At 37.7% G+C, this 27377-nt stretch overlaps 1 protein-coding gene across 1 annotated transcript in view; it reads left to right on the top strand.

The window, feature by feature from the left end:
* Nucleotides 1-27377, top strand: part of NYAP2 (neuronal tyrosine-phosphorylated phosphoinositide-3-kinase adaptor 2) — a 246869-nt gene that overhangs the window by 135809 nt on the left and 83683 nt on the right. Inside the window, exon 5 of the mRNA XM_033111355.1 lies at nt 12551-13636. Coding sequence (XP_032967246.1) covers nt 12551-13636 — 1086 coding nt within the window. The remainder of the gene's footprint in view (nt 1-12550; nt 13637-27377) is intronic.

The raw sequence follows: 27377 nt of genomic DNA, 5'->3' as shown, positions 1-27377 counted from the left end.
CATCTTTTGGAAATATTCTTTTTCTCTTTTTTACAATATCGTCACACTTTTCCTAAATTTAAGAAGCACAGAAAACAATCTCCTAAATGTGAATTTTGAAAAAAAGGGAGTTTGAATACAAGGTGCGACTCTGTTGGATTTTCTTCATTTGCCACACATATGCCGTGACTTACATCCTTCATTTTCTCTTTTGTTTTGAGTTTAATTGCATTTTTAAATTAAAACTCATCCAAGGAAAAATCGTATTTTTTTTCAACTTAATACTGGTAAGAAACCAAGAATGACAGCACTGAAATGGTAAAGTCCCGAAAATTCCAAACCCTGTGTAATTTTAAAGGAAAGAATAGTTTTCAAAATAAATTCACTTGCTCTATTATGTGGATATACAGAGGATATAAACTTAATAGAAAAGGAAACTGAAATATTGATTTCATAGTTCAGTGAACATAAAATCTATATATATTTAGGCAATCGCTCATTTTACAATTTCCCAGAACTAGTAGGCTCTTTGGCACTGGCACCATTAATTTTTATAGCTCAGTGCTAAATAAATGTAAAGTATGTGTGAAGGCATATGCTCTCATTACATATCTTCCAACGTAGTCAGACATTTTTTATGACTACTGATAATAATTGATAATGATATTGATTTTACTTTTTAAGCTTTACTTCCTATGACCCAAGCAGTATGCCAGTACTTCAGGCATTGTGTCTTTTAAATCCTCAGAATATCCTGTGAATAAATATCATTATACCTATTCAACAGTTGAGTTCACTGAGGCTTAAAGAGGTTAGAGTTCACTTTCCCATGGTTACACAACTACTAAATTGGGATTGGAATTTAGGCTAATCTGACTCATGGAAGAATATTGGCATTGTTGTTAAATGGTTAAAACACACTTAATTATATATTTGTACAGCAGATAGCACCATCATCCATAAAGGCAAATTATTCTTTGGCAGGATGGCAACTAGAGTCAGATCACCTCGTTTCAATGCCAGTTTCTACTACTTGGGCAAGTAATTCAATTTTTCTGTAAATGTAATTTCATTGCCTGTAATATGGGTTTTATAATACTAACTCATATGAGTATTAACTCCTAAGGATTGAATAAAATAATGTTCCCAAAACACATGACCTGATGCAAAAAAATGCATTTGATTCAGGATAGCTATTATTATTATTATTATTATTATTATTATTATTATTACTATTATTACCATTCCTGTATTTCCATTAGAGAAGTTGGTAGCACACATCAACACAACTTCAGTGAAATTGAATGAAATGTTTTATAGCTCTGTAATTTCATGCTGATTGAGATCTGTGATCTCAGATACTTTAAAAGATCACAAACGTTTCTATCATTATATCTCCACCAGGACAGACTTACAAAGGCTAATCCTCAGTAGACTGGATCTATGGCCCAGCAGGGACCTGGCTTCTACAGAGCTGACAGCCCGAGGGATGGAGAATGTTCCAGTGGTTGATCGGATTTTTCTCCCAACTTACTTTCCCTTAACATAATACCCTCCTGGGTTGAATCCAAATTAACTGAGCTTCTGTTGCGTGCTCAGCATCATGCGTTTTTCCATGGCTACTTTTTTTGTTGTCACATTTTTTTTTTTCCCCTCAAGACTCAGGAAATGAGCTTATTTATTTGGTAACTTTCTTTCTCTGCAGGTAGTGATGCTACAAGCGATAGCTACTGTGAACTTGTAAAGCTGATGGCTTCAAAATGTTTGGGCAAAGAGATAAAGAGTTATAACCAGTGATTTAATAACTCAGTTATATCTAAGTTTTAAATGTGTATATTGTTTTCCTTGGCTTGGACTTCTTAAGTATCATTTGATTGACCTCCGGGTAGAGGAGATTGGTACAGGGGGGAAAGAAACATGAGTGTTATAGGTTTGGAGAACGTGTAGTAGTGTAGACATAGTTTTATTTAGGTTCTTTTCGTGAATAAAGCTAGTTTTTAAGATAAACTACTCCTAAAAACTCTAAGTAGATCAACTTTCATTAAAAAGCTTTGGAAATGGAGGGAAGAAGGAAGACAATCTGAAGGAATGCATGAGGAAGATAATTGAAAATTTAAAATCATTATGCATTGGTAGTTTATTGTCCAGTGAACAATTAATGATATATGGTAGTTACTGAACGAATACCTATTGGGAGCAAGTCCCTCTGCTGGGGTTTTTCAAAAAATGAATTGATTCTGCCTTTGGAAAGCTTGTTGTAGTCTTTAGGAGAGAAAGGCTGATAACCAAGGACAAGGTAGGAAATGAAGAATGTGACAAGAAAGAAATAGGTGAAGCACAAATATAAAAGCAAAGAGTGAGAGAAGGGAGGAAGTGGTGACACTTTAATTGAGCCTTAAATAATGGGAAGGTTTTTGTTTATGTAAGGTAGTGGAGGAGCAGAGAAACATGTCAGAGCAAAGTCTGAATACAGACACATCTAAGAAGTGTGGGAAACAGTCGTCGTTTGGAAGCCAAGGGAAGAAAAGAATGGAAATTATGTTTGATGATGATGGAAGATCTAGCATGCTATCATTATATTAATAGTAGTTCTTGACTATGACATAAAGAGCCCAGTACAGTGTCTCTTTCATACACAGCAAGGATGAGAGTTTTAAGGTACTTTTGTTTCCTGTTTCCACATGTGTGACATTGTTTCAAATGGCCTTGCTTTGTTAAGTTTTCTATCAACAAGGAAGGTTCTTCTTTTTGGGAAATGATTGTAATAACCTCAAAATTCATGGTCTATGATATTGGTCATTTCAATTTCTCAGTTAAGTTTTCTGGACTTCCATTTTGGCAAGTGAAATATTTATCCTCAATTTCTACTGTGGGTAATGTTGAATATTGTTCTATTGAGTCCTTTCTTACCAACACCTTCATTTCTTCTGCCACTGTTATTTTCCCTCAAATGCCTCCTCATCTTCCTGTCTCTTAGCCGAAATAATGCCTAAGGAAACTGAAATTTATGGGATTGCTCATGACTCCAGTTTCAAGAAACAATGTTTGTCTTTATCACATGAAGTGTACTCATGTTTTCTAAACTATTCTAACTCACTTTTTAAAAAATATTGGTTAAAAAAACTCCAATTTTGTTTTCAACTAATGGGTTGAGATGAGTAATTAAAAAAATAGTGGTTCTGATTAAAGTCCCTTACTATCTATCTATGTGACAAAAGTGAATATAAGTCAAAATGTACTCCAAATGTACTGGAGAAGACCTGAAATCCTAAATGCAGACTCAGAGAATGCAAAGGTCTACCATTTACTGGACAGTGATCAGATATTTACCAAGAATCTGAATTTCTAGTCACCTTACACAGATGATTTAGCAAAGATCAGAACAAACAGGGAATCACTATTTTCATGGATAATCACTGCTCTCAAGTGGGAAAAATACATACACAGGCACCTAGAAGCTTACATAAAGCAGTTGAGAAACCAACAAGAGAAATATCCAGTGAAAGAGAGGCAGATTGGGTGGCCATGGAAGACTTGGCTAAAGAAGTGACTTTTATGCTAATATGTGACTGCCACAAAGAAGCCAGCTATGTATGGTTCAGGGATGTCAAACCAAACCAGAACTGCATAGTAGTTAAAGTGTAAAAGACAAATTTTGTTTAGGACAATTACAATAGGGGAAAAGAGACCTCAGTACAGAAATGGCTCAGTTCCAAATACAGCATGGGCAAGTGGGGACTTACGGCCAAGCAGTGGTGAGGGTCAGTCGATAGAAAGTTACGAAGAGGAAACATCAGGAGTATGCAGGATCCTGGCTGAACCAACCTAATAGAATTCTTGCTGAATATAGACCACCATGATCAGACATCACGTGGGAGATGGTGGAGCATGAAGGTCCTGATCAGATATCGAAGGTGATCAGATATAGATGGTGGGGGCTTCTGATTAAACTGACTTAGCAAGGTTATCACTAAGACTGGATTTTACAAGAAGGCGCACTGAGGGGCATACCGGAAGGTTCAGAGGCCCACCGTCTAACACAATTACATGGGGTGTGAGGATTTCAACATATTAGCATGCGACTTTGGGGGTGGGGGTGGGGGACACAAACATTCAGACCATAGCAGTATATGAAACCAAATTCCACTTTGCTTGTTTCTAGTGAAAAACATATGCATAATATTTTGAAAGTCAAAATTACTAAAAGGTTTCTTGGTGAATCTGTAGTCAGAAAACGAATCATATATGTAGAGGCTTCAGGCTCTGGTAGCATGGTGGGTCCGTGTCCACAACAGGGCTCTAACAGAGAACGTATCCCCTAGGCACTGCTGTGGGGGCTGCCATGTTTCGCTCTGTGAGTCTCCTGGTTTTATGTTCCTTGAGGCTGGAAAGCTTTCCTCTAGTTGTTCTTTCTTTATATGTCAATACCTTCACTCCGATTTCAGTCCAGTCTTTTGGATCAGAAAGTATGTATTCTCTTTTTATGTGCTTTCTCAGAATTATCCCTTGGTGATTCAATAATACTCAGAAGGCAATCTTACTTCCTTAATTTCTCTATTCTGGAAAAAATGCTTTCTGTTACTTTAGTTCTAGGAAAACAGCAATAGCATCTTCGATGAGTTATCCACAAAAACAGGAAACAAATTTTGTTTTGTGTGGTTTTTTTTTTTTTTTGGTCGTCTATTGCTATGTAATAAACCAACCCAAAATACTATGGCTCAAAGCAGTAACGATGTATTATTTCTTATTCTGTGAGTTGATGTGGATTATATGGGTGGTTCTCCTACTCTAATATGACATTGGTTGTGGTCTCTTATTTGGCTGTATGCAACTGGCAGTTGAGGTGAGTTGGAAAGTCCAAGATGTCTTCCTTCACATGTCTGGGCTTTCTTTCTCCACTACATGGCCTCTTCACATGACTAGGCTGAGCTTCTTCATAGCTCGTTGGTCTCAGAAGTCTTACCTGGTGATTGGCTTTTGAGATAGAGGAAGTGAAAGCTGTCAGTTCTCTTAAGGTACAAGACTCAAAGTACACATTCTGTGGGTCAAAATAAGTCACAAGGCCAGCCCCGATTTAAGGAGAGGAAGAGATAGGTACAATACACCTAAGGAGGGAAGGAATACAGGATAGCTGTCTTCAAAATCTGTCTATCACAACTTGCCTTCTAGCCACAATATTTCCAGTGGGCAAAATACTGTCGCCATCTTGCTGAAAGGAGTCCTTGCATTATAATATCAGCTTTAAATGCAGTATTTCATTATATAAATCATGCCTGGATGCCATGAGACTCCTTGGGTGCAATTTCTCATATGCAAAGGTGTTTGAACTAAAAGTATAATTTATCTGCCCTACAAAACCTGGCATAGACAGGTATATCAGACCAGAAAAATTGCAATGTACAGTACTGTTCAAAAAAGTGGCGGCTGGAGGTTGGAATCCATAGAAGTCACTGGCTTCTTTGTGCATATGACCCCAGTTCTCTCTATTCCAAGGGCAGGAAGTAGTGATTCAGTCCCAGTTCTGCTCCCTGGTATGAGTTGTTCTCTGACTTTGCTTTCTGAGCTGTTAGATCTGCTCTCTGAGTCAGCCTTTCTTTTCCTTCTTTCATTAGAAATGACCTGTACCTGAGTAGTTTTCCCAGCTCTCTTTCAGCGCTTCATTGTTTGGGGGCCCAAAGCCTTTTTCAAATTTAAATTTGAACTGTCTCTGTCCCTTTTAGTCAAAGTTGGCAAAGTTCATTTCTAATCTTTGTGGTTTTCCTATGAATCAAATTATACTCTATTTCATTAGACAAAAGGAACAAATTATTTTGAGTAAGGCCCATCTCTTCTTAGGGTTGTAAGATTCTTAAAATCCCTGGGGTTGTTGCCTTAAATCTTGCAGAGATCTCAACAAGATCTTTTACAGCCACACCTTTAATTTGATTTTTCCTCCAAGGCCTTTGTTCTGTGGCCATTTTTCACTTTGAAAACCTTTGGCTTCTCAGAGCAGGATTCATGGCAAGTCCTGTGTTGGAACTATTTTGTTTCATTTTTTGAGAACTGAACCTCCTTCCTGGGTCCCCCTGCCCCACAATCCCTTATCATACATGGCTAAAACATGCCAACTGGCACTTTCACATTCTTCTAGAACTCTCCTTAGCTAGGTCCATAATTTCATTAGGTACATTTTATATTATCTACATTACACAGTCTTGCCTTTTTTTTTTTTTTACCAAGTATAACATAGCTCTCTTTTTCTCTATCCTCCAGTAGCAATTTTCTCATCAACTTTTCAGCCTCCCAACAGGTTCCCTACTGTCCTTTCCTCTGCCACCACCCAGTCCCAGAACCAATGAGTAAGATTTAGATTTTTCTTATAGCAGAACCGTACTTCTGGTACCTGTTTCAGATGTATATGCTTATATAACAAACTACTCCAACATTTAGAGATGTAAAAGCAATGATCATATTTGCTCATAATTCTGTGGTCAGAAAATTAGTAGGGCACGGAGGGGGTGATGTGTCATCCCCACATCAGAAGTGCCTGCTGTCTCACCTGAGATGGCTCAAATAGCTGGGAAGGGACTGGGTCAGCTGTACTAGGGTCATATGGCTGGGGTTTTGCTTTCATTATTGATTGAGGTTTTGGGTTCTTTTCCTATTATTATCTTGGGCTTTCTCACAGCATGGTGATCTCACAGTAGTCAAACTTCTTTCATGGTGCCTGGTTTCCTTTGGGAGAAAGCAATAGCTGCTTTATTTAAGGGTAGAAGAAATAGACCCCACCTCTTGAGGGATGGAAAAGTATGCATATACAGGAAGGAAAATAATTGATGGATCCCTTGCTGAAGCCTGTCAACCAGAGGTTTTCTGCTTTAGGATTGTTCAAACATTCCTCATCATCACCTGTAATAAGAGATATGTGAGACCTAAGAAATATCTATATATTTATAAATAAATAGTTTCAAGAAACAATGTTTGCCTTTATCACATGAAATGTACTCATGTTTTCTAAACTATTCTAATTCACATTTTTTAAAATATTGGTTAAAAAAACTCCAGTTTTGTTTTCAACTAATGGGTTGAGATGAGTAATTTAAAAAATAGTGGTTCTGATTAAAGTCCCTTACTATCTATGGGACAAAAATGAATATAAATCAAAATGTACTCCAGAATAATTTGCCAAAAGTGATGCAGCATGACTGAGGCAAAGAAGAGATTATCATGTCTTCCAGCTTACGTCAAAACTCTTTCAGTCCCACTCAACTTTAAAACCACATTGTTGAGCCAGTTCCATGTTTTACGTTGTTTCCACACAAACTTTGATCTGTGTTCTTAGTATATATTGTTGCCAGATTTACAACTCTAAATCCAATCCTTTTTGTACATTATCACACTTTCTTGGTCCTACTATAATATATTAAAGACATCTGCAACTTCCATCCCTTTATAAACACCTTAATTAAAAGGAAAAAAAGGAACAATTTTGTGATGGTACTGTGGAGCTTGTGACTGTGAAAATAAAAATATTCCTCAAACCTTTGGAATCTTGAGTTGTGAAAAGACAGTTATTGTGAGCACAATTCTACTGAAAGTGGGAAATGTGTCTCTCACCTTCTAGAATCAGCTGGTACCAGTATCAAACAGTGTGGATCTTATTTCTCTTCACTGGACTCTCATTTCCCCATTTGAATTGCCTCTTTAAATACACCTCTGTAACCAGAGCTAAAAGTTATGGTTCCATCATTATAGCATGGGCTGAGGAGACCTTTTAAAATGCTACCTTATGCCATATACAGTATAATGACATCAAAATAATGTAATCATAACCTTTTCCCTTTGTTGCTTTCCTTTGTTTTAAAAGGTAAAAAAGATTGAATTTACATTATGAGATTTATTGTTTTAAGTAGTTGATAAGGAATATATATTTCTCCATCAGTAATACATGGAGTTTTGGCTGGATAATGTCTAAGAACCCTTCAAATTCTGGGAATCTGTGGCCAAAGAGACTTTCTGTCAGAGGAAACAATGCCCTGTGTTCTGTCTCTTTTTTCACTTCTTGGGTCAAAAACATCCACAGATACTAAAGACCAGTTTTGCATTACAGTTCTTTTTTTTTAATAAGGAAAAAAAATATTTCAGAAGGATAGGTTGACAAGGGACATGGTGGATTTCCAAAATTAACTGTGAAAGACAGATCATCTGGGCATGACTGAAAGCCATGCATAACCTTTGTTCCCAGATATCTCATTTCAAAAATGTCACTTTCTGCTTATTCAATGTTACTGTCATTATACTATTTTAAGCATTAAAATTTGTGTTCTGAGAGCTGAACAGGAATTATTGCTTCTATATTTGGGCTTATTAGAAATAATTTAAAATTCATTCCGAAGCAATAAAAATCACTTTTTATTATGGTTGAATTTGGTTAAATGTTGAAATTTGAAGTGAAAATTGTTTTATTAGCAGTGTTTTAGCATCTAGGTATATAAATCAACACTATTTTTCAGTAACTTTTAAAGAAATGACTTTATAAAGATGAATTTTTCTTTAATTCTTAATTTCCTAGAGTGAGGTTAAAGTACAATTAATTATGTGACAATGTTGCTTAAAATTTCAAACTTTGCTTTATATGGGTAAACTTAAAAACAAAAAAAACATGACAGTTGAAACAAATTTTTATTGCTCCATAAATTATTTACTCAACACATGGACTAAGGTATTGACAAATGGAGAGAAAAAAATCAATTTATTAGAAAATAAATTGTTTCCTCCTCTGATTTTCCAGAGAGATTGAAAGGAAGGTATGAAATGGGATTCCGATAATGCCTACCAAAAAAGTCTCCCAATATTGAAGGAATGAATCTGTCTATTCATTCCAATCATCTGTAATTGACACTTTACTCTCTGAGTAAGCCTCAATACTCTCCTTTCAAATTTGGATCAATACAAAGGAAGAGGACCAGGAAACAAAGTGTGCTTGGATTACGAATCTGCCTGCATTAGTCTCTTTTCTCCATGCAGGGAAGGGTAGAGGGTAGAAACTTGCCCAGACAACGAAGGATTCCCTGGGCAAGGCCGGCTGGAGAATTGCTTCACTGGTGGGCAGCAAAACAGAGTGGAGCAAGGAGTCAATGTGCCAAAGCTTATGACAACAGCAAACAAAACACACATAGAAAGTGGGGCAGAATCAAATGGCATGTGCCTTGGCAAAGTTGTGAAGTTGGAGAGTCTGATTGAGAAGAAAAACAATAACAATAGGCCAAGTGGTCTGCAGGTGCTTCTGGGTGGAAACCTGGAAAGAGCATCTCTATATTTAGCTGTAATATGCCCTCTGTGACATGGTTTCAGAGTATAAGGGGACATAGAGTAGAGGCAGGTGAAAATTAAATTTAAAAGACTTGGAAAGAGTTGTATTAATTCTTAAAATAACAAAGCCAGTTAAGGTACTCCGATGCCAGGGGAAGAAATTAAAGTGGGTGCGCATTATTCAGCTGTCCAGGGTATTTATCAAGGGCTCAATAAATAAACCGTTATCTGAGTCAGCGTGGACTGCCATAACAAAATATAATAGACTGGGTGGCTCCAACAATGAACATTTATTTTCTCACCGTTTTTTGAGGCCAAGAGTCCAAGATAAGGTGACAACAACGGTCGTTTCTGGTGAGAACTCTTCCTGGCTTGTAGATGGCCGCCTTCTCCCTATGTCCTAACAGGGTGGAGAGAATAAGAGAGCAAACACTCTCCCTGGTGTCTCTTCTTATAAGGACCCTAATCCCATCCTAACCCTCATGACGTCATTTAAATCTAATTATCTCTCAAAGACCCCATCTCCAAATATTATCACATTGGACAGCTAGGACTTCAACATTGAATTTGGGGGGAATACAGTTCAGTGCAAAGCAATGGTCAGTTTTGATTATCTCAGAATCACCATAAGAGTTACATATTGTATTTTATTTCCCTTTGTCAGACAGCACCTGTACTTGGTTTGACATTGAAATTGTCTTCACAATACAAATGGATTCTCTAAACTCCTTCTTAGTGAATAATTGCTCTACCTTAATTCTAACTACATTGTGTTCTAGAATAAAACCTTTTCTTTCTTTAATCATTTCATAGATCTGAAGGGACATCACTTATTTTCTGTTTCTCTCAGCAAACAAAATGGGTGTCATATTCTCAGATGTTGGCTGCAACCCAAGCATCGATCTTGCTCATTCCAAAGGCTGCCTTCTGATCTACCTGGGAAGAGGGATGTTGGCTCCAGGGTTGTTCAGAAGGCTGCTACTTTCCTGAGTATCATGTCCCTCCCAGCTCTACCCAGTGACCCCTCACTGCCTGGGAATCTGGGCTATGGTCTCCCCTCATGCTGTGCTGCTATGTATGCTTGGGGTCAGTGGATTCTTGAATTCTGCCTGTCCTGTTATTTCTCTCCATACAACTACCCAAGTCTAAGTTGGAATATCAGACTTTAGTAAAGGGTCAAAAAAGCAAAAGTGAATTATAATTTAGGAGGAAGATAAATGAAAACCTTATTCTAAGTATGATTCTTCCCATACAATGAAGTCATCCATCACATGGACACACATTAATTCCTAGCTTTAGGTTAACCCTCCACTAACAGAGCACCTCGCTATTCAGACTTCTGTCCTCTAAGGATTTCCCCAACCTCTACCATTGAACCCCTAGAACCCAGTAGTCCGAGGCAAATATTTCCCTAGAACGTGAGTTATTCAGCCTAGAATGATATGTGGAGGTGAAGGATGGAAGGAAACAAGCCTCAGAAGAGTAGTGGGGGTGGACTTTTGTTCTTCTAAGTCCTGATTCTTTCCAAGTATCTCCAGTACTAAGTCAGCTTTATTCAATGATGTATAATTTTACTTTTTTGGGGCTCAGATTTTTGTATATAACTTGATGATGTGTTTAAATTGTGAAAATGAACATACACAGTACATTTCCATACCAGTGAAATTTAAACCAGTAGGAGATAGAGAGAGGAGCTATTGGTCACTTTGGGTCCCTCGTAAAGAATTGTCTGGGTGTTTTTCACCCCAGTATGTCTAGGCTTTTTGCTTTGGGCACTAAAAGACTCCACTGCTATACTCCCTGGAAAAGGACGTGAGTTTTTCCTAATATGAGTTAAAGAAAATGTCTAGATGCATTAAGAATCTTGCCTTCAAAAACCTGTTTGATGCCGTAAAATCAACATTGTGGGCACAGTGGAGCAGAATATTTGAAAGCAGAAATGACCTAGAAAAGTGAGAGGCATAGCCACTTCTAGAATATTTGATTGGTTCCCTTTCTCTGAAGACAGGACTGATGAGTCGAGCAGCTGCCTAACTAATCCTTGTGTGTCCGTTAGTAAGTTTTAGAGAATCTCCTGAGTCATGCTGGTTGATAAAAATAAAGGTGATTTCAGGTGTTTCCTGATTTTTGTCTTGAGATCCTCTTCCATTAAGGCTGCAAACTCTAGGAAAGTCTGTTATTTTCTCATAGTTTTACTCCTATAAGCTATACTGTCAATTTGCATTATATGCTACCATTTACCACAAACAACTGCGTTCTGCCACATTGCATAATAATAATTATTGTAATCGTATATCAACACAATGAGATAATGAGATAATAACAAGACTCCGGTACCTTCCCTGCATGCTAAACAATTGATTTCAATCACAGACATGTTGCCAGCCTGTGCCACCCTACTATATGGTGTCAGTTTATGTTCCTTCACAAAGGGGGCTTCCAGCAACTCTGTGGGATGCACTCATATGCATATCTGTTGTCAGTTTCCAGAAGTTATTTTTAAAGCTTACACATTGTTCTCTGGTAAAACTCTTGAGGGGATTCTGATGGGTCAGTGCAAGATATCTAATAAATTCATTCCAACACAGCGTTTGGGTTATCATAAGAGATCTTATGAACAAAACCAGACAAATACACCATGCTCAACAATACCTGGAGATTTGGAGATTAACTTGTCTAGACTCATAAGATTTTCACATCAATTTCCCCTGAAGTGTCAGACCCATCTCTATAGAGGTTATTTATCTGAACCAAGGCAAAGAGTAAGTCTAGGCGGGCCCGGGCAATTTTATACTAAATGAAAGCAAGTTGTGATCATGTACAATAGCCACATCATTAAAAGGGCTCAATCCCCATGGAATATTTGTGACCATCTGCGCTAACAGAAATTCTAGATTTCCGCCCCCGATCTTTCATAAAGAGATTAATCTTTATGAAATTTGTGATTGTTTTTATCCAACATGTTTCATCTGAAGGTTTCTATTTAGAAATTCTAAGGCAGAGGTATGAATAGTACTGGTATTAATGTATTTACTAATGTTGGATTATAAATATTAGTTTGAAGATAAATATTACTGTTGTTCTGTCGTCAGGTGTCACTAAATATGGGAAATGTTTGATTTTTGTTGTTCTTTGACTTTTAGTCTAAGCCCCAAAACAGAAATAAAGCAGACTTCCATTGCCATCAAAAGTTTACAATAGTAAACCCCAGTATAAATTATTTTTGACAACTCTCCTATCGTATTCATCAATTTTACTTTTTTTCTTCTTCTTCTTTTAGTATCGGCCAAACCTAGACCCCACAGTGACGAATATTCAAAGAAGATCCCTCCCCCGAAACCAAAACGCAACCCAAACACTCAGCTCAGCACATCGTTTGATGAAACGTACATCAAAAAGCACGGGCCCAGGAGGACATCGCTCACGCGAGACTCCTCCCTCTCCCAGGTCAGCAGCCCCGCAGGGGACACGGAGGAAGAGGAGCCCGTGTATATCGAGATGGTGGGGAACATTCTCAGAGATTTCAGGAGAGAGGATGACGACCAGAGCGAGGCCGTCTACGAGGAAATGAAATACCCCATTTTTGACGACTTAGGCCAGGACTCCAAATGTGACTTTGACCATCACAGTTGTTCTTCGCAGTGTGCTACTCCCACCGTGCCTGACGTGGACTTCGCCAAGTCCTCAGTGCCATGTACTCCAAAGGGTTTGCTCTGTGACATCCCCCCGCCCTTCCCCAACCTGCTTTCTCATAGACCCCCACTGCTGGTGTTCCCACCAGCCCCTGTGCAGTGCTCCCCCAATTCTGACGAGTCTCCACTCACCCCATTGGAGGTCACAAAGCTTCCTGTGTTGGAAAACGTGTCTTACATGAAACAGCAGGCCGGAGCCTCTCCATCCTCACTGCCCTCCGGCCATCCTAAACTGGAGAAGGACCAGAGCGGAGCCCTAGGACCTGCTTCTGCTGTTTCTGTGCTCTCCTCGTCCCCTCCTCCGCCTTCCACTTTGTACCGAACGCAGTCCCCCCATGGCTACCCGAAAAGTCACTCGGCCTCCCCATCCCCTGTGAGCATGGGGAGGTCCCTGACCCCCCTCAGCCTCAAAAGGCCTCCCCCCTACGACGCTGTGCATTCAGGCAGCCTCTCGAGGAGCTCTCCATCAGTGCCTCATTCGACCAGCCGGCCAGTGTCACAGGATGGGGGCAAGATGGTCAGTGCTTCGGTGAACACCTACGGGTCGGCTCCGAGCGGCTCCCGGTCCAGAACGCCCACGAGCCCTCTGGAAGAACTCACCAGCCTCTTTACCTCTGGACGAAGCCTGCTGAGGAAGTCGTCCAGCGGCCGCCGGTCTAAAGAACCCGCAGAGAGTAAGTGTGCAGATTGTACGTGAGTCACACGGTTTCGTTCATGACAAAATGAAACGAAGCTCTTGGTGTGCCGGTGAGGCACGTATGTAGTGCATGATCTTTAGTCCTTTTAGTTGAAATCTCACAGGGGGTTGTTTTTCTTTTGCCATGCTGAAGAAAAGAGTGTGTTAAAAACAAAACAAAACAAAACAAAACATAAAAAGTGACAATCATCACAATGTAACGGATCCATTTAAAAAGAACGACTTTTTTTTTTTTTAAAGTAAAATGCAAAATCTAAATTCTTACAGCTACTCTGGAAAGTCCAAGAAGACAGATCACTATGAAATTTTTAGGTAACTATCTTAGTTTGGGGACGACTTATATTCAAACATGGAGTTGATAAATGTTAAAATTTTTCTTTATCTTGTATGAAAAGCCTGCTTGAGCAAATCTGTATTCGAAAACCTTTGTTAGAAAGATAGCAATTTGGGTGGAATTTAATAGTTTTTATTTTTTTTTACCACAATGAGTGATTCTCTCTGCATACTTTATGTTGTTATAGTCTCACCTTCATTCTAACTTAGAATAAGCTCATTGTTTTCCTTTTCAAAGCCACAGTAATTAGCATAGCATTCCTATGGCACTCTTCCTAGATCCATGGATATATAAATTAGGGGAAAATCACTATGTGATATATGGGTAGTGAACATTATATTTACCACTGAATTTCAAAGAGCAGTAAACATCTTCATCTCAATGGCTAATCGTTTTGTGAGCCCCAGATCACTCCGTAAGTATATACAGTAAAGTCAAAACAGATTCCAGTTTTCTCAATGTCCATTTCATTGAATTACACGACTTTCCCTTTTAGAAAATGCCTCGGGCACCTAAGCTGATCATTAATCATTTACATCTCAAATGATCCCACCCCGGAATTTTGTTCTCTGTTCATACAGTCACACTCAGGACTTTTCTTAAAGGTCAAAATACCCTTAATATTTTTTATGATGAAGAGGATGATGACATTCCTTAGATAATTAATAGTCATTGGTAGTTATAAGACACTTATCTTGCCTGTTTTTCTCTTTCTGCAGAGAGATTAATGAAAGCATGAGCTGTTTACATAATCCCCTCCAAAACATCTATTTACCTGACTAAAAGGCAATGATTTGTAATATATTGGACATGTCTGTAGTTAAATACACACAGAAATGCATAGATTAAACTATTTTTTAAATTCTAAAAATTGAACTGAAAATTAGGAACAACCTATTTCTAGAATGGTAGAATAGTGGTTCTCAGCTGGGGCGATTTTTGCCCCCAGGGACCTTTGGCAAATGTCTAGAGACAATTTTTGTTGTCACAACTGGAGGTGCTACTGACATCCAGTGACTAGAGGCCAGGGATGCTGATTAACAGCCTGTGGTGCACAGGACTACCCACCAGAAAGAAAAAAGAAAAAAAAAGGATTATCTAGTCCATGATGTCAATAGTGTCAAGTTTGGCAAACCCTGATTTATATTGATTAAAATTTAAACTTTCTTCTAGACGACTGAGTTGGTTTAAACACAGATAACATAAGGTTTCTGGAATAAGATGGAAAAAAATATTTGAAAGGAAAAAAAATCTACTTTCAAATACGTAATCATGAAATTAATAGAAGTTTCATCCTAGAATTGGGGAAATTATTGAATTTTCTCTTTACCTACCATTTTCTTTGGAGGATCTTTAACAGCTCCAGCTGGCAGCTATACCAATTAACTAGAGAAAGTATATGTAAAAGAAATGATTAACTAATGAAGTTATTTCAGGAAAAACCCATCTGTTAGAATCAGTCTATGTGCTATATATCACAGACTTCCCCATTCGACTCCAAAATGAGCTTTGTGAACTTCTAAAACAAGGCTTGTACATGGAAAAGTATGCAGACTCCTTATAGCTTTTAAGGATCCAAGGACTGAATCCCTGCTCCTGTGCTGTTAACCATGTATCAACTTTTAGAGAAAGGGCATGCCCTGAGTTACATTACCCTCGGTATTTTACTTTACATAGATAAAAGGGAGGAAAAATGCAGTTATAAATGAATAATCTAATGCTATTTACTTTTGACCTTGGAAGAAAATAGGAAGACACGTTCAGATGCTAACAAAATTACAGGGGCCCTCAGACTCTTTCTGTAATCCAAAAAGCAGATCCACAATTGTTGATAATTGAGAGTTAACCTATAATTACTGTTACAGTGCTCTCAGTGATACAACTCTTGCCAGATAGGATTTGTAGACGCCTGCGGATACCACAGGGACAGAATTAGTAGTGTAACATGAAGTAGTGTAACATTCGTGATTCCTGAATCTCAAGTGGTATTTTTTTATATTTCGGAAATAAAAATAAGACTGATATTTCTAGTCTCCATAACCCTCTGGCTTTACTGGAAATGTCAGTTTTTATAATTTTCTGGTATTCATTTAAAGCACATATAATCTTTCTGTTTTAAATTAAAAGTATATGACGAATAAAATGTATGCCTTCAACACTTATTTTTAATAATCTATGAAAGGTACACCTTATTTAATAATTTTATATATTAAAAGCTTACAATTCTTGACAGGGATTGGGCAGAGGAAAGAGAAAAAATAAGACAATACTGGGAGACTAAAAATCAATTTCATTTCACTTTACAATTTTCTAAGTATGGGCTTCACATTAATTCTTCTAGGGAGCATATTTTTGCCCTATTTGAGGGGACATTATAATTTGTTTAACTATATTTGAGGACACTTGATAGTCTATATAATAATTTTTATTTGAATTGGTTACTATCAATATGTTTTTAAATTTGTGCAGAGATATGGAGGATCTGAGGCATATAAGAAGTGATTAATTTGTATTTTATTGCTATAAATTTTTGTGTTTATATGAGAAGTAGGTGAAGTACAAATATGTTTTATGGTAAATTTGGTGACTCCAATGATAATTTTCTATCTATGATTTTCATCTTCTTTTACATGATCTTATTTTACATATTATTTGATTTGAATTTTTAGAACACCTAGGTCATGAATGAGAAATTTTGTTTTAATAAATCAAGAGCCATGGATCATAGAAAGTAATAGCCAGAAGCAAGGGAGAAAAAAAGAAACTCTCTTTTTTTCCCCTAAAAAGAAATATTTTAAAAGGAAAGGTTTGGCCTAGTTTTAATATAAATGCATGAATGAATGTTCATATGAAAAAGCACAAGGCATTGTGAAGCATATAATTACATTTTATAATATACTCGAGTAAGAGAGAAAAGGTGTAAGTGGAGAGATGTAAATAGAAAATTTAAGGGAACAATAGCAAAATAAAACAGAAAAGAGAAGACACTAACAAAGAAACTAAAGCACCAAGAAAGCTACAAAAGAAATGCACACCTGGATGGGATGGACATGTAAACAAACACAAATACAAATACAGGCGTACATATGAAGGTACAAATAGAGAACCACAGAAGGGACACACATGGGGCTAAAGAAGGAGCAAAGAAAGAAAAAAGAAATAGGCCCATTTACCTGATGGTGTTATTTTTTTTTTAGAACGGTGTGTTGGCATTGCCAAAGAGCTCCATCATATTTGACAAGATGCCACATTAGTAGAATATTAGTAGAATATTAGTAGAGATACGCAATTTTCTCCTGTTAAATTTCATATTTTAGCCTTTGAAAACACTCCAATTTACTATTTTTGTTTCAATTATGGTTGACATTCAGTATTACTTCATGTTGGTTTCAGGCGTACAGCACAGTGGTTAGACATTTTTGTAATTTGCGAAGTGATCCCCCTGGATTAGTCTAGTACCCACCTGGCACTGTACATTGTTATTACAGTATTATTGACCATATTCCCTGTGCAGTGCCTTATATCCTCTTGACTATTTCATAATTACCAATTTGTCCTTCTTAATTCTTTCACCACCCCCTCACTCCCTCCCATCTGGCAAGCGTTAGTTCTCTACAAGTCTGTTTCTATTTTGTTTGTTCATTTATTTTGTTCTTTATATTCCACACATAGGTGAGATAATACGGTATTTGTCTTTCATAGGTGAGATAATACGGTATTTGTCTTTGTCTGTTTGACTTATTTCACTCTGCATAATACCTTTCAGGTCCATCCATGATGTGAATGGTTAATTCATTTTTATGTCTGAGTAACATTCCATTATATGTATGCACTGCATCTTCTTTATCCAGTCATCTATTGATGGGCACTTAGTTTGATTCCATATCTTGGCTATTGTGAACAGTGCTGCAGTGAACATAGGGGTGCGTGTATTTTTTCAAGTCAGTGTTTTGGATTTCTTCAGATAACTACCCAGAAGTGGATTTGGTGGGTCATATGGTAGTTCTATTTTTTTTATTTTTTGTGGAACCTCTATAATGTTTTTCACAGTGGCTGCACAAAAGAAAAAATAAAGAAATAGGACTACATCACACTAAGCAGTTTTGCACAGCAAAGGAAACCATCAAAAAATGAAAAACAAATCCTACTGAACAGAAGATATTCATAATGATATATTTGATAAGGGGTTAATATCCAAAATTTATAAAGAAGTCATACAACTCAACACCATGAAAACTAACAATCCAATTAAAAAATGAGCATAGGACCTGAATAGATGTTTCTCCAGAGAGGACATACAGATGGCCAACAGACGTATGAGAAAATGCTCAATGGCACTAATCACCAGAAAAATGCAAATTAAAACCACAATGAGATACCACCTCACAATTTATTCTTAGAGGTGATATTCTTATCATCAGAGATACAAAAATTGGTCCTATAGCTCTGATGAAATAAAGCTGGGAATCAGATGTGACCTTCGCCTTTCCATTCACTTTCTTAACAAGCAAAGAACAGCAACAACAAAAAACCCCACAGAAACAATAACCCAAAACAAACACGCAAACAAACAAAACAGAACCAAAAAATTACCTCCATGCACCCCTCCCCCCGCACACACAAACACACATGCTTCGTTCTTCTTTTTTAAGTCACTTGAGGTCAAGTGATGACTAAAATATTAGGTGTTGCTAGTGAAGCCACTGACCCAACTTACTCTTTACTTTAAAAAAAGAAAGATTTTGGAAGGAAATCTTTAAAATATATGTTTGTATTTATTATTATCCCACGATTTGGAAAAAAAGGGAAGGGTATACTAACATAATGTGGCCATCTTAATGATTCAGGGTTATTCTTGTGACCATTGTTGTGTACCTACCATGTGTCAAGCAAGGTGATCTGAACAGGGGAGGCTTCACATAGTGGTGGTTCTTATTACCCCTGATCATTTGTAATAGCAGTGATACAATATTTATAGCTTAATTAATATACTACTGGAATGTCCTAGGGGCTGTTGGAGGTTATAGAGCTGACTGGCTCTCTACTGCTGTATCATTTAAATTCACTTAAATTCTTATGTCTGTTTCTTGTGGTTTTCTTGTCTCCACCCTTTTTTCGGATGGTTTTATTAATGTATATAGCCTTGTTTCCCCTACCCAGCCTTTCCTAGCCGCCTTTCAGTCTTTTCTTCATTGTATTATTACACCATTAATCGGTTGCAGACCAAGAAACCAGATACCTGAACTTGTCTGACGGTACTCTTATCTAATTTAATTCAAATGTAGGGACTCTGTGACCTTTCCTTTCAAAGGCCACTTTAACCCATTTGTTAAGTCTTGAATGACATTCTTGGATTCATATCTGAGATGGTCAAGAATATCAACTTTCCAAGAACTAAGCTGTCCTGAAAATCATGGAGTGAATGTTCATTTATTTTAGAAGAACCTATCCATTTTTTTCTCCTATTTAAAGTATTATTTTTCAGTAAAATTTAGCAAACAAAATAATTAAGGGCTTCATCTTCCTTTTTTTTATTCCTGTGAAAGCAGGGACTGACAAAGAGTGGGTAGGACATGTGTAGGTATAGTTGTCCCTCGGTGACCATGGGCGATTGTTTCCAGAACCCCCCTCGGATACCCAAATCCAAGAATGCTTAGCCCTTTATATAAAATGGCAGAGTATTTACACATAATCTACGCCCATCCTCCCGTATACTTTAAATCATCTCGTGATTACTTATAATACCTAATACAATGTAAATGCTATGTAAATCATTGTCATAATGTCTTGTTTAGGGAATAATAACAAAAAAAATAAAAGTCAGTACATGTTCAGTACAGACACAACCATCATAGGCCTTATTGCATAGTATAAATATCAGCAACAAGACAACCTATTTTTTCTGCATAATTTGAATCTGTGGATGGGGAACCTGTGGATACAGAGGGCTGATTGTAGAATTGAGAAGCCAAAGAGAAGGGTAGAGAATAGAGTCCACAACTCTAGATCGCTCCTTTGCTCTGGAGAATAGTGAGTCCTCGGCCTGTGACCACCAACCTGCGAGCATGCTGACTCTGGGCAGAACATCTGTGTGAATGGTGACTGGTAGCCACCTGGACAGAGATCTGCACGCTGGATCTGGAACCCCTGGAACTCTTAAGAGTTTTCAAAGGCATTTGGGACTTGAGCTACACACAGAACACCTGGAGATATTCCAGTGGGTCTCATGAGGAGGATTCCAGAAGGCCTGACGAGACCAAGGCCTGTAGGCTCTGTTAAACATCTTAAATAAGGTCATGACCCATGTTAGACCCCCCCATATGCTACTCGGTAGCCTCTCTGCTCAGAGTCCCACACTGTAGTTTCAGGCTGGTATCTGCCATAGCCAACTTCCTTCTGCCACTCAAAAGAAAAATGGAGCTCAGACCTGGGTTATGACAATGCTCCTAGGCAAGGACCTTGGGGCTGTGCTCAGGCTCCAGAGAAAGTCATTCAAAGCTCAGGAGGCAAAGGACATTGAAAGTTTAAGCAAGTGGTCCAAGCACCTCCTATATCATATTCACCTTGGTGTTAAAAATAGAACTTCTTGGGCCTTATCACTGACCATTCAGTGAGAAATTATGGGGGTTAGGCCTGGGATGTTGACTGTTTAATGAGAACCCCAGTGATATTTATGCTTCCTATCACCAATAACTGCGGGACATATGACTAAATATTAGCAATACATTTACCTGTACGCAAGAGAAACTTATAATATTGCTTTCAGCTAACAAAGTCAAAAATAGAAATTATATAAAAGAAAGAGAGAGGAGAGAAAGTAAAATACAGATAGCTTGAAATGAGTGAATATATGTTGTTTTCCTTGTCTTAAGTAAGCTACAGATTAGTTGGCAGCTTGCAGAGAAGGCAGTGGATGGATAAACAGAGAAAACTCTTTTACCTACAGATTTTCCCAGAGACCTTGAGCGGTTAGCAGTGGAGCATGTGATGGGCGACCTGTAAATAATGTCCATTATTGTTCTGAGAGCCTCCAGCTTAGTCGCACCAGGTCTGTGCCATTTCCTATATTAGAATTCCTAAACAATTAAGTTTGAGAACCTCTGGTAACAGCCGTTTGGGCAGGAGCTGGTGTGGCTGGTCAGACAGTCAGAAGAAGCTGAGACGCAGGCTGGCAACAGTCCTCACCTCAGAGGTCTGTGTAGATGGGCCCAGGTCACTTAACAGGGAGGGCCAGCCCGAGCAGTGTGGGGCCCCCAGATGGGGCCATGACTGAGAGCAATTGTGTGCCATCTAGAGCAGATACCCACCCAGTCATGTGAGCCAGCAGTCAATGTAGGAGAGTAGAGAGAACACTGTAAGTGAAAGGCAATACAAGAGAATTGGAGTCTTCCACATGGGACACTGGAAAGATGGAGGGAAGGCGTTATGGGAGTAATGAGGAGGTCTAGCTGTCATGACTGAGCCAAGCGTCTCGGGAGTTAGAGCTGACAATGCTGATGGGGCAATGAAGTGATGAGATTCTTGGCAAATGCCTCTGCCTCCTACAAGTTTGTCTTAAAAATGATATCAGGACCAGCTAAGCCCAGGGTGGGATACATCAAAGAAGCAAGTGGTGAAAACCTGGGGAAAGAGTGCAGTATCCAACCCTTTCCTTGCAAGTGCTTCCATGATATTAGTAGCATAATAGTAGTACTTACTGTGATGTCATTTACTCGATAGCAGATGCTGTTCTGAGCAATTACAATGTGTCCAGTCCTCAGAGCAATACTCCCAGGCAGGTGATGTTAACATTGCCGTTTTCAAAATGGAAGACACTGAGGCACAATTTACCTACAGTCAACTAGGCAATAAATCTGGGTCTTGAACCTAGTTTATTTAGCTTCGCAGTTTCTGGTCTTCATGATACTTTACATACACTTGGCCAACTTCTTTCCCCTTCCTTATTGCCATTAAGATGTACCAGTTATCAGCAAAACTCTAATGGCTCATAGGGTTATCATTCTCAGGAATATCTGTTTAATAAGAGAAAGCTGAATCAGTATCTAAATGGTGGGGTCTACTTAATGGTTGTCATAAATTTAGGAAGGGGTGGAAACCCTTTTTAGCACCCTCCAAAATTCACTTTGGAATATCCTAGTCCCTGCTGTGGGCTTTTCTATACTCCAGGCTTTTGATCTGCCCAGTGGGCCTTGGAATCACCTAAATGACCTGGACAAAGAGACTGAGTGCTCACCTCAGTGCCTCTAAGCATAACTTGAGGATATATATGCACATTTCCTGGTCTATGAGATGTTCAACACCAACTAGATGATTCCACCTTAGGGATGTTTGGCTTTGTCCTCAACTGCTGGCATCTTGTCCATAACTATGCAGTAACTTGATGGCCCATGGCTACCCCAAGGGGAAAAACATTCCATGGATCAAAAACTCCAGCCAATGATAATGAAGCCGCCAGCATCACTAGCCTAGAAACTGATTTAGTAAAACAAATGAACAAAAAACGCTAAGAAAAGTCCTGTGCATAATGCATCTTAGCATCACCTCTTTTCTTTTTAGATTTGTGTTATTGTGTAGTTAACAGAATCAGGCACTTATCTAAAATGAAAGTGAAATATATATATATATTTCACTTATATATGTTTAACCTCATCATACTGGAAAAAAATGGATTTAGCTTTAAAAAATAATTAAATAAGCTAGTGTATTCTTCAAAGAAAAAATTATATATATCCATATATATAATTTTATATATAATATTATATATTATATATATAATTTTTTTTCAAGAATACACTAGCCTATTTAATTATTATTTTTTAAAGCTAAATAGATTTTTTTCCAGTGTGATGAGGTTAAACAAACTATAAGTAAAATCCCTAAATTTTGAAAATGCGTGTACCTTCTCGGTTAATTGGGCCCATGACATTGCCTTCTTGCTCATTCAGTTTCTCCTAGGATTGAAAAACAGAATCACTGAAGAAGACATAATTTCATAAATAATTGCTCACCTTTCTTGGGGTAGACTGCAGCTGTCTTTGATTGATGCGGGCAGACGTGTTTATCCTTTGTGTTTATAGTCTCTGGCTGCGGAATCTTTTAAGTGCAATTGCTTGTCAGCAATTTAATCAGTGATTCTCTACATTAAGAAGAAGCCTCTCTACATTAGATTTATAAAATGCAGGAACATTTTCAATTCAGAAGTAAAGCTACAACGGTCTATTTTTTGGGGGAAAAAAACTAAGATTCCTTGGTTGTATTTAATTTAACACACATGAAATATACTAGGACAGATTTGTTTCCTTCCTGTTGAATTACCTCAAGCAGGAAATTCAGTTTCTGATTTGTATTTAATATCATATGTTTTCCACACCCTGACATCCGTAAGTAATTAAATATTAAGTAAGAGGGTTCCTATCAGCCATATCATACCCCCTACATTTTTCCTACATTCTACGTATGATCTAGGACAGGGGCTGCATGTCACAAGAGGTGGTTTGCATCTTGACTCAACCACTGAAAAGTTTTGAGACTTTGGCTAAGTCACTTCATCTCTTTATGCCTCAGTTTTCTACCTTTTCAAATGAAAATAATAGAGGAGAAACCGTGAGTCTCTTTTGGCTGTTGTTTGAGGCATCAGTGAATTACTGGATGATCTGTATATCCCCAAATATATGACCCCCTTCCTGCCTCTGAGGCTTTCTGGCCACTGTTCTCTCATGCTGGAAGGCCTCCCTCAGTAACTCCATAAAACAAAATATAATGTCTAGATCCCTGCTTAGAATCTACCTACCGTATTATAGAGTTTTCCTTATGCTGTTGTCTACAAGTAATCCCTCCTCCAAATTCTGAGAGCACTTTGTATTTCTGTAATAATATGTCTTAGAAAGATTTTTTGTCTTATCTTTAAGACAAACGACCAGGGAGCACAAAAGCCATACCTTTTGATTGTTCTATTTCATGTAGCACCTGGCCGAATGGTACATGATAAGTATTTATAGAACTTACTGAATTAATTAGCACAGTGACTTGAGAGGGCTATTGAACTTGAGGAAACAAAAGCCATATGAGAAATGGTTGACCATTCAATTAAAAAAAAAAAAATCAGATCCTATGACTTAGAAAATTCCACACTGAAATCAATACGGTCATTCTGCCAAAAGGAAATATGCTGAATTCATTGCTTGTGCTCTCTTAAGTGTCCTATTTAAAAGAATGCCCATCCCATTCTAGGCAGATTTATTAGGGGAAACACATAAAGAATATAGTCATAAAGCATTTAAATGTAGACCATTTTGTAGATGTCAAATTGTCCTGTTTCTGTACAAATGATTCTGCTGTGAAAATTGATCACTTCTCAGTGTTTGGAGATAGAAAGATGCATTTTTAAAAGATAATCATAGAAAGCAACATTTTAAAGAGGGAATTCCACTCTGATTAACATTATTCATTATTGAACTCAAATAGTAAAGAGAATGGAAACACATTAAACTAAGTTATTTAACCTTTGTGGAGGAAAGGCACTGCATAAATCCAGGATGCTGTTATTATGTGACTGGTGGTCTTGAATGTGTGTGTTCCCAGATAAAAATGGGTTTATGGTATAAAACATTTGAAAAAGTCATGTTTAATGGTCAAACCAAAAATCATTTTCTCAGAATTCAGTAAATAGGTGGCAATTCCAAACTTAATCAAGTGTCCGTAGTGGTGCCTGGTGTCTCTCTGTTGAAGCAAACTCACTATTGTTGACAGCTGATGGGAGCTAGGTTAATGACATGTTGCACTCCTGGTAGAATAGCCGATAAACTAGAGAATCTGTGCCATTGCTGTTCTCCAATGAAAAAAGGGAAAACGCTACAGAGAATCTAAGAGGGGAGGAGGGAATGTTAATAATAACATAGCCTTGGAAGCAAGCCCATTCTGTCTAGCTAGCCAGGTATACACGGAACAGCTGACCTGAAAGGAAAATTTTCAAATCCAGAAGTCGGTAATATTCTTCTGACAATTGATGATGGAGGGAAAACTTACCCTTACATTTTCTTCTGGTCAAGTTTCAGTTGCAGTCAATAGCATAGCATTTTTCTATTTTTTGCATCAATTCCCCCTTGTTATAGATGGAAATGATATAATTAAGTCAAGAAAGAAAAAAAGATTGAAAAACAAGAGGTGGAAAGAGTCAGAAAGTAGAGATTAGGGGCATCCACGTATTGTTCAACCCTGGATCCACCCACAATGCGAAGGGTGGTAATTTCAATGTGGCTTTGTTCCCATGACACAAATAAGAAATCTAGATTTCCAAGATAGAAGGCTGGGAAAGAATTTACATGTTACAGCCCCCAACAGAATGATCAGAGCTGAAAGAGAAGCTTTGCTCTAAATTATCACATTCTGAATATCAAAGTTGCCTCTACAAGCCACAATCTAGTTTCATTCTCTGATTGATTAGTTGCTAACAGCTTACCAATGATTAACAAGAGAGATATGTCAAAATGACGAAAGCTTTTTGTCAGTTTGGTCGAAGAGAAATTTCCAACCTAAAAAATCAAAACAGTCTGCCTCACAGGGGCCCCCGTTTGCTAGATTGATGATTTCACCTCAAGCCTACAGAATTCACTTTGGCTTCTAAACCAAGCTATGCAAATGATCATTTAATATAAACTATACTAAAGTTGTCTATTGAGGTTTCAGCAAAAACAGCCTGATTCTACATCCAGCTATAATTCTCCGTTTCCCTTTCATGTGAATGTGCTGAACTTGCTGCCTCTGTTTCTTGTCCCCCATTCCATCCTTCATTTCCTACAACCTAGCTTCCTGTTTTGCTCACTGCAGAGTCGCTCACAGCTTCCTAATTGGTCTCTGGCCCCGGCCTCTTCCTTGCCTTGGTTCTCTTAAACTTCACAGAACATCTGACATTGTTGGTTACTCCATCTAAAGACATTTCTCTTGATTCTCATGCAATATGACATCTTTATTAGTTATCCTATTTAGGCTCTGTCTCTTCTGCTTCTTTTTGGGGGCTGTGATTAGTGTTTAAATGCTTGCCTCCCCAACTAAATTGTCAGGACACCATACCGACTCATTTTTTATTGTAGCAACTAGCACATTTTCTGGCACAAAACCCACTTAATATGTGCTCCTTGAATGATCAAAAACCAACTAAAATGAATAAATGCGTATCTAACATTCACAATTAAATGGTAAGTTTTGAAAGTAAAGATTTTATCTTATCAAGTGCCTATAGCCTCTATGACTGTTTTGCATAATTAATTTATATTTTTGGATTTATTGATTTTTCTAAAGCTAACATTTTTTAAATAACAAAATCTAACAGAACTACCATGATTTCCAAATAGTGAAAATAATCTGAGTTTTGTACAATATGGTACGATCAACACTAGTTAAGGTATTTCGGAAACAACTGCTTCAAGGAATATCAATGTAGAACCGAGGTTTAGATTTTTTTTATGTAACATAGTCAGAAGGGAAATCAGTTTTAATACTGATTGGGGAAACCAGACAGCATTCAGCAAGGAAAATGAATGAAAGCAAGTACTCACAATCACCTAAATATTTTATAAATGAATTAAGGTGGGGTCCATGAACAATAGCATAGCATAGATTTTTCACTTAATGGTTCTGGAAGGAATGTTAAGATAGTATATCATAGGTAGAAAAACTATGAGCTGGATTGTGTCTGGTACTGAGTATGGCTCATTTACTCTTTAATTTCCAGAAGATAGGAGGATATAAAGTATACCTTCACTTTTATAGCTTTGTTTTTAAAAAATTCCTGTATTTGACCAGCTTAAGAAAACAATCTCATTATAATGGAAGGTAAATTGGGGAGTCACTTGAGATATATGTATGGAAAACTACACGGGAGTCACATATTCTTGGGTCCAGAGATGGCTATGCCTCGGAACAGCTGTGCTTTTTAGGCAAAGCAAACTCTCTGAGTCTAGTTGTTTTATTTTCATATTTACCCCACAGGATCGTTGTATAAAAGTAAAGAAAATCATGTACAGGAAAAGACCTTATCAAATGTAAATTGCTATGCTACTCTAAGGGGTGATTGTTTGACTTTTGGATATTTGTGGAAAGAATAAATATTGTATTAACAATGAAGTAAGGTCAAAAATGAATGAAGTTTTCAGAGATTCAATATTGTTTGAACAACTCTTTTCAGTTAGGCTTGGATAAAGGAGCTGACATCTTAAGTGGCTCATTCAATACCGGATGTGAGGAGCGTAAAGTGTGGGGGGGAAAGTAAGCCATTCTCCGTTCCCATAGGAGGCAGGCTGTTTTAAGATTGCTGAATGGTAAGTCCAGCAAGCATCTGACACTGGAGCACACTATCACAGTATTAGTGATCTTTTCCCTGTTTTTA

The sequence above is a fragment of the Rhinolophus ferrumequinum genome, chromosome 8, assembly GCF_004115265.2.
Source record: "Rhinolophus ferrumequinum isolate MPI-CBG mRhiFer1 chromosome 8, mRhiFer1_v1.p, whole genome shotgun sequence".
Classification (NCBI taxonomy): domain Eukaryota; kingdom Metazoa; phylum Chordata; class Mammalia; order Chiroptera; family Rhinolophidae; genus Rhinolophus; species Rhinolophus ferrumequinum.
Note: the sequence above shows the minus strand (reverse complement) of the source record. Positions and strands in the feature narration are given on the sequence as shown.